Source organism: Protomyctophum parallelum (genome assembly GCF_964188405.1).
Source record: "Protomyctophum parallelum genome assembly, chromosome: 10".
In the NCBI taxonomy this organism is placed as follows: Eukaryota; Metazoa; Chordata; class Actinopteri; order Myctophiformes; family Myctophidae; genus Protomyctophum; species Protomyctophum parallelum.
The window spans coordinates 46,261,202-46,269,923 of NC_139704.1; the positions used below are offsets into that span (position 1 = coordinate 46,261,202).

Consider the following 8,722-nt stretch of genomic DNA (forward strand, 5'->3'; position numbering starts at 1 on the left):
TTACCCAGTTGTGGAAGATGGATGGAATTGTACTGTACAATAACAATAACCACAGAATCCCACCTAGAAGGCAGTGTAGGCCAATAGTACATAGTTGTACAGAAGAAGCCTACATTTTTGTATGTTACCAGCTTCGGCATAATTATGCCAAAGCAAGCGTTACTATCATACTACATCTACTATCATACTGTCGACTGTACAGTATGTATATGTACAGTATACACTATATATGACATTGGCAAACAATTGGAAACTAGTCCATAACCAGGGAAGTGAACCCCAAACTATGGGCAGACTTGAGACTTGAAGAACGGTCACAGCTTAAAGCTGCGATCCATGCTTTGTTGTTCTGAATGAAAAATCACACTTGTGTGAAGTGAGGGGCGTCATTAGTCCATAGACTTGGCTGGCAAAAACTTACATCGTAACCACCGTAAACAAACATTAACATCCCTAGACTTGGCTGGGGACGGGGAGGTAGTTGACCACCGAACTACAACGTCACGAGCCGCAGTGAAGAGCAACCCACCGCCCCAACCCTTCTCTCTGTTTTTACTCACCACCGCTCAACGTTATTTCAGCGGTGGTGAGCTGACCACCGGAGCTGTGGTCACCTCACCACTGGAGCGGTGGTCACCTCACCACCGGAGCACTGGTCACCTCACCACCGGAGCGGTGGTCACCTCACCACCGCAAATCCAGACTATGAATGAGCCTTAACACAGACAGAATCTCCCAGACAGCAAACCTTTGCTATGGGAACCAACACACAACAGGAATATCAATCATGATGACATCCTTCTAGCTACCTGCTTGGACACACTAAAGAAAAATGCAACGGTGGGACGTCGTGGTGATCTAGTCAGATATACTGTACATACAGTATAAATGGTAAATGGTGCATTTATATAGCGCCTTTATCCAAGGCGCTTTACATAGATTGTGCATTACATACATTCACCCATTCATACACCGATTGCGGCGGAAGCCATGCAAGGTACCAACCAGCACATCGGGAGCAATTTGGGGTTCATTGTCTTTGCCCAAGGACACTTCGACATGTAGACAGGAGGAGCCGGGATTCGAACCGCCGACCCATGGATCATTGGACGACCTGCTCTACCTGAGCCACAGTCGCCCCCCATAATGGAGGATGATAGGATTTAAATGAAAGATACTTAAGAAAGTAGCGTAGTAGGATAGCATAGTAGTATTAATTATTATAATGAATATTGTATGACAGACACTTGCCTAAAGCATTATTATCTGCAAGGAAGCATTCCAATTGGTCTGCCCATGCACGTACCTGATTAATCTAATTCTAGCATGGTTTGGTGGCACTTGAGACCAACTTAAACAACATTTTTCATTAGGTAGCGTATTTACCTTTAGCGAGATAGATAGACCTTTATTGATCCCGAGGGAAATTCTGTATACCGGCTCCTAAACTAAGTGTGATTCGAGACTTCATTAAAGCAGCGCTTTATTTGTTTTTGTTTTTCTTGCACAAATTCATTTCTGTACATTCCACATTTGTAGTTGCAGTAAGTACACTGAAAAGCAGCCTAGGGCAAGGTGTGTACTTGTCCAATACCAGGGCAGAGATGAGTGGAAATCTAACCTTGGTTGGATGGTTGTTTTAAATATATTCTTTATCCCACGATTTTTGTAACCCATTTTTCACCCCTGTGTCAATCATCTAATGTGATCCTGGGCTCTACACACCCTCCGCCAACCTGGGGAGAGCAACGGACTTGAACTCATGCTTCCTTCATGCCTGAGTGTCCAAGTTGCTCCTTTACACCTGACAGGGGGGAGTTTCCCTGGTTGGACGTAGCACGTGGAAGGAACACGTTATTCCAACCAGTTCCTTTCCCCTCCATCAGGCTGGCCAGGGGGAGGCAGTGATGGATGGTTGTTTTGATAGAATGAATGTGTCAAATAGAATAGGTTAGAATCAATTAAAACAAGACAATTAACACATGTTCCTTTGGGCGGGAACCCCTTTTGGTGTTTTAAGCATTACGTTACACTTTAGCTATTGAAAAATAGCAGATCTTACAAGCTCATAGCACGGCACCGATGTGAAAATGTGGTGCAAATCTTTGAATATATATTCTTTCAAAGCCTTGCCGCTGTCCCTGGAACTACATATTTTCAGATGGGGGTCGGTGGCCAATTACATTATTATTGTTGGGAGTCCTTGACATGAAAATGAATGAGAACCGCTGACATAGAAACATGGAGGCGTTTTCAGAGAACTGTCAGGATTTAGAAGACATTTTGTAGAATCGTCCTCGGGTCTAAATGGGTTAAACAGTTGTTTACAAGTGAGGGCATGAACAGGCTACAGCTTTGCTGATATCCAGCTCTGTGTGGTTTTATACTCCACCATGCATGGTCTTAACTCCCATGTTACTGCTAGTTGCAGTGGATGGTCAGAACATAACATTAGTAAGTAACCATGCCAAAGTGGAGAAAGTACCAAAGGTTAGTGCAGGTACTGCCATGTAGTGTGTACAGTACCAAAGTTCTGCTGTACCCTGCAGTGGCGAATGGACCTGGCAATAATATGCCCCGGTGCAAATATTTAGTTTAGACCCCCTAAAAAATGTGTGCGATGCGATGCGTCTCGTTTCATTGGGGCGACTGTGGCTCAGGAGGTAGAGCAGGTCGTCCAATGATCCATGGGTCGGCGGTTCGAATCCCGGCTCCTCCTCCTGTCTACATGTCAAAGTGTCCTTGGGCAAGACACTGAACCCCAAATTGCTCCTGATGGGCTGGTTGGTGCCTTGCATGGCTTCCGCCGCAATCGGAATGTGTGTGTGAATGGGTGAATGTAATGCACAATCTATGTAAAGCGCCTTGGATAAAGGCGCTATATAAATGCACCATTTACCATTTACCAAGCTGTTACAATGAAAGTAAAAATCAATCTGTATTCATGTTTACATCAATTTGTGTGTTTCACTTTCAATCAATCTGTGTGTATCTGTAATACACTCTGTCTAAGTGCAGGGCTGCAGCCTGCACGTTATCAGAAATGTCTTTGGATAGATGGAATTTCTTTTAGTTAAACTTGCAGAGTGACAGATTACTTTACCTGGGTTACATTTTCTGATAGTGCTGACATGACATAATAATCTAGTGTTTTATTAGCGCGACAGAATGTGACAGCTAGGCTACAGCTGATATGAGCTTTGTAGCCTTTGTTGTGCTGCTGACAGCTGAATTAATGAACACACGCATTGAAACAAGGCTGTGGTAAAGATACCAAGGAGGAGTGGACAGTGATGTCACTGTTTATAAACCAGTCAGTCAGTGACATCACTGACGAATCCTTGGTGTTACTCTTCCTGTGACCGAATAGCCTCTAAAACCAGGCTTTCACCATCTCTTTTTTTCCCCTCCTTCTTCTTCCCCCTTCGCCCCCTTGGGGGCGCTGGGCCCCACCGGTTGCACCATCGATATATTCACCACAAGCTGTACCAGTGGCAATTTTGTATATATCTTCTTAACCAATAATTTTAGTAGTGGTCAAAAGTGAGGACACAATTTGAGAACATAAAAGTGAGGTACAAAAAAGTGAGGACGCAGATTGAGGAATAACGGGTGTGTGCCACACCTGTCATATATATATGAAAGCAGGGAATCATAGCTTCAAATAGAGATATTGGTTGTTCAGTTTGACCCACCAGTTTTGGAGATATGGCTTATAGAGTAATGTCTTGCAGAGAAACAGCGAGTTGAGAAAACAGGCTTGAAAGGTTGACTTCTGTGGTCTCTAACATTACACCTATAGCTACATGTTTAAGCATTTATTTCATATTTACATGTCGATTTCAGCTCTGACACTTATTTCAGACATGCTCTGGTAGTATGTGAAGAGTCTGCCTGTGCTATGAACTCATTTTGAGTCTTTTGAGCCTATTCGGCTCTACAATAGGAGTATGAATCGCCCCATAGAGAGATGCCATCAGATTGGGCAACACTACACTCTCCTCGTAACGACATTGCCCCCCCCCCCCCCCCCCCCCTCTCCTCAGTGGTTGGAGTTTACACATGATCTGAATTTGCATACAAGCTCACAATGCATCACATTGTAGATCATTTGGTGTTTTAAGCATTATGTTATACTTTAGCTATTGAAAAATAGCAGATCTACAAGCTCATAGCTCATAGCGCTATGAACTTGTAGGTCTGCTATTTTTGAAAAATCTTGAAAATGTGGCGCAAATCTTTGGATATATATTATTTCAGAGCGAACGATTTTAACTCAAATCTTTGCTTCTATGTGTCCTGAGAAAGTTCATCAGAATGAAAGAAATGGAGGGAATCAGAGACACATTATGATCCATGAGTCCATGACATCAGAGTATTTCTATTAACCTGCTGAAAGCGCTGGAGAAATGGAGGTCTTTAATAACCCGACCAATATGCAAAGGCAGGCGCAGGGAGACATCTCAGCCTATTTAGACCTGACGTCCATTCTCAGAATGTCGTCTAAATCATGATAGTTTTTTTTTTAAACCCATGTTTCTATGTCAGTCGTTCTCAAACGTTTTCATGTCAAGGTCCCCCAAGATTATCTGTAATTTGACCGCCGACCCCCATCTGAAAATATGTTGTTCCAATATTTGAGTAAAAAACGTTGGCTCTGACAAGAATATATATTCAAAGCTTTATTGCACTACATTTTCACGATTTTTCAAAAATAGCAGACCTACAATTTACAATTTACAATTTAGGCATTTAGCAGACGCTCTTAATCCAGAGCGATTTACATTAAGCAAGAACAAAAAAGCATGGGAATACATAATACATCACATGAAAACATTTATCATGAAACATGCGTAAGCTAAGAAAGTAACAGTGGAATATCTATATAATGAAGTGAATGAACTATACATCTATACTACTATGCTATACATATGTACTATGACGTGCTATGACTACATACAATGCAATTATAGTGCTGTCTACATAACATGCTATAAGTCTGTATCAAATGCTATCTAAGGGGGTAGGATAAGTGCTACGGGCCATGATGGAGTCTGAAAAGGTGGGTTTTCAGACTACGGCGGAAGATTAGGAGTGATGCTGCAGTTCTGACTGCAATGGGAAGTGCATTCCACCTACAAGCTTGTAGATCTGCTATTGTTCAATAGCTAAAGCATAACATAATGCTTTTATAAACACCAAAAGGGGTTCATAGCGCGCCACCGAGTGGCGCGCTATGAGCTTGTAGATCTGCTATTTTTCAATAGCTGCTAAAGCATAACATGATGCTAGCTTTATACCTGCCTGCAAAACTGCCCCGCTGTTAACATTCCTAATTTCCTTATTATAAACCCCCAAGTGGAGCATGCATTATGCCAGACCACGAATGCAGCGTTTGCTATGGTGGAAGAAATGCAAATTATGCCCTCCTCTCCTTTTTAAAATCTCTCCTACTTAACTATTTAAAAGGGAGGGGGGCTTTAACAATTTTACTTTAGAAAATGGTGGCTTCAGGAAAATGTTCTATAAGAAATGTGATTAAACTTAAAAATAATAATAAAAAAAAATATATAGGCTATAAAATATTTAAATATTTATACCATATGGCCCTGGCTAACCAGAATAATTATTGACTAATACCAAATGCTCAGAGTATATAGGAATAGACCATTTCAATTCAGCTCAGAATCTCTACATTTGGAACAATTCATAGTTTTGATGAAACTTCAGAAAGTTTTTTTGTGCTTTTTGCTCAATTATTATTTAAAAAAAAACTCAAAAAATTTGCCCCAGCATGCTATACCTCAACATAGGCCTACAATACAGTAGTAAGTGCCCCAAACACACACACATACAGTACAGTACACACACAAATTAACTGAAACACTGCAAGAGCCAACAACAGGTGAACCTCTCTCTCTCTCTCTCACGCACACGCACACGCACACGCACACGCACACACACACACACACACACACACACACACACACACACACACACACACACACACACACACACACACAGCCTGCACTTAGGGGGGCCCTAATTAGTCAACTAAGTATATAGGGTTTAATGTGTCTACTAGTGTATTGCTTGTTAAAAACATTACTTTGTGAGGCAATCAATCAATCAATGAGCATTCACCACTTGACAGACTTCTTAACTGAAAGACAATGAATTGAAGGTCAACAAAGTGGGCTGTCTCTTCCATTCATGACGCTCTTTGTCTGACGTTTGTGGCTGTCTGAAGTGCAGCAACATGCTTTACGCTTTAGCTTGTTTACGTTGTTGATTCTTTGCTCACACACAGATGTCACATATACTCCATGACAGAGCAGTGTGAGGAGTCAGCTGAAGTTCAATAACAGCCTTCGCTGCTTCTTGTGTTCCACGCAAATACATTAATTATTGAGTTAGCGGAATAGAACAACAGTATAATGTTCAAGTGCTATTCATCCAGAAACTCTTGTTTTTCTTCAGGCGCAGTCTTTAATAACAAAGGAACAGAAACAGAAATTACACTGGAGAGTTCACGGTAATGGATTCTATAAAGAACGTGGTTTCATTTGGTGGCATTTGGTATAGCCTGTGAGCAACAGATTTATTTTAAGTGAGTTGTTATGGACCTTCGTCTAGGGTGAAGGGACATGACACAATTTGAGAGGAAACAGGGTGAAAAGAACTTCAATTTATTTGGAGCGGCTCTTTTCTTTCAATTGCAGAGACAATTTGTACAATTCTGGTTCACAATTCTCCCATTTTTTAGCTTCAGAGTGCAGGTGCTATTCTAACAAAACAAATCTAACTAGAAATCAAAAGTTTACCCCTACCTAAAGGCCCTAACAGAAGGTTAAACAAAATTACAATACTAAATCCCTAACTACCCTAACTAACCAAAATTACAATAAGTTAACAAAAGAAAAGACCTGGCACCCCTACATGGTGGAGGTAGGAACCGGGCTTCTTAAACAAGGATAAATAGTTGGTTTTACAGACTCATAAATAAATTAAAGATTACTTCAAACGAAAACTGGACTAAATAAAACAAATCATAACTTACGGCAATGAACCAGAAACAACTAGAAAAAGTGCCCTTCTGGGCACAGGTCTCCACCAGGATAGGAATGTAGGACATTGCAGCTTGCCTTCATCTGGTGGTTGGATAAAAGGGCAACAAAAGTAAATCAGGATGGAGTCTGAGAAATCTGAAAGACCGGTTTCGTTGAATGGCTCTAGAGAGACTGTGTACCAATTTGCGTGATGTTTGGACAAAATCTGTAGGTGTACTGTGCAAAAACTTGTTTTGCACAAAGCGGCCTCCTGGTGGCGCTATAACAGGCCGTTCTGGAAAGTTTGGGGCAGAGGTTGGCATCCAGGGAGTGTGTGTGCAAAATTTGGCATCGACCGGGTTAACGGTGGCCGAGATTAGCTGCTCACGGACACACGGACACACACACGGACGGACACACGGACGGACGGACGGAGTGCAAAACATACTCTCCCCCCATGCCTTCGGCCTGGTGGAGACAATAACAAACGAAATCAAAAGGCAGGCACAAGAGAGGACAAGAGGGATCGATTCTCTGCTGCTGAATGCTGTCGTCCCCTCCAGAGCCAGAGACAGGAAGAGTGCCCAGCCAACAGGAAACTGGTGTTGTCAGGGAGAACCAATAAGGGACAGAGGGGGCAGGTCCAATCAGGGACCTGTCACTCAGAGCCATGTCTGTCAATTCACTTGAGTACTGTAGCAAAAGAAAGACAACTTGTTACATGCCATAAAACATCATAACAAATACAAAACTTATAATTATTATCCTAATTTAATAGCCACCATAAATAATAATTATACTTAAACAAATAACAAATAATCAAAAGGACCGTTGTCCGTAACAAGTGCGTATACTGTATTTTGGTAGGCCTGAAGTAGTAGCAGGTACTTTTTCTTGCTGCATGTACAGGGGAGTCTGGTATAGGATTTTATTTTTTGGTATATAATTGTTCCCAAAGTGCATCACAATAAATCTATATTAGTCCCACAGACCCTGCTGAGCAAGTTCGAGTACTTCAAGATGGATGTCCTGTAGATAAAAACACAATAACCTACGTTCTCACCCCAAAAAGCACAAAGGGAGATTACCAGATCTTGGCCTGGGCCGTGCGACTCAGTGGTCCAGGCACCTTGGCTGCAGGTAATCCAGTCTGGCAGTGTGCCGCGGGTTGAAGCATTATCTCATTCTGACCTGAGACAGTTTTCATTCTGACCTGAGATCAGATTAAAAGAAATGTCTTCTATGTCAGTCGCTCTTCGATTAAAAAAAATAAAAATAGCAGACCTACAAGCTCGTAGCGCGCCACTCGGTGGCGCGCTATGAGCTTGTAGATCTGCTATTTTTCAATAGCTAAAGCATAATGCTAACACCAAAACGGGTTCCCGCCCCAAAATGGGTTAAATAAAACCCACGTGTGTGTCTTTTTTTGTCTTGTCACCATAATAACACGACTGTTTCCTTAATTTTGCCTTTTTTTGCGCACGCACGCTGCAGGGCCGAACTGCTACGCGGACAGCACGGCAGTGATCCCCGCCGGCCGAGAGGTGAAGGTTGACGACTGTACGATCTGCTACTGTACGTACGAGGAGGGCACCTGGCAGATAGAGCGCCAGGCCACCTGCAGCAAGAATGACTGCCAGCGCTAGCTAGCTAGCTAGCTAGCTATAGCTAGC

At 42.3% G+C, this 8,722-nt stretch overlaps 2 protein-coding genes across 2 annotated transcripts in view; one reads left to right on the plus strand and one right to left on the minus strand.

Annotated features, from left to right (window-relative positions):
- vwc2 (von Willebrand factor C domain containing 2) overlaps nucleotides 1-8,695 on the plus strand; it is a gene marked incomplete at both ends in the record, with an annotated part of 29,516 nt that extends 20,821 nt beyond the window's left edge. Inside the window, one exon of the mRNA XM_083775067.1 lies at nucleotides 8,544-8,695. Within this exon, the coding sequence (XP_083631193.1) occupies nucleotides 8,544-8,695 (152 nt within the window). The remainder of the gene's footprint in view (nucleotides 1-8,543) is intronic.
- fignl1 (fidgetin-like 1) overlaps nucleotides 1-8,722 on the minus strand; it is a 189,583-nt gene that overhangs the window by 97,053 nt on the left and 83,808 nt on the right. The gene's annotated exons all lie outside the window — the stretch shown is intronic.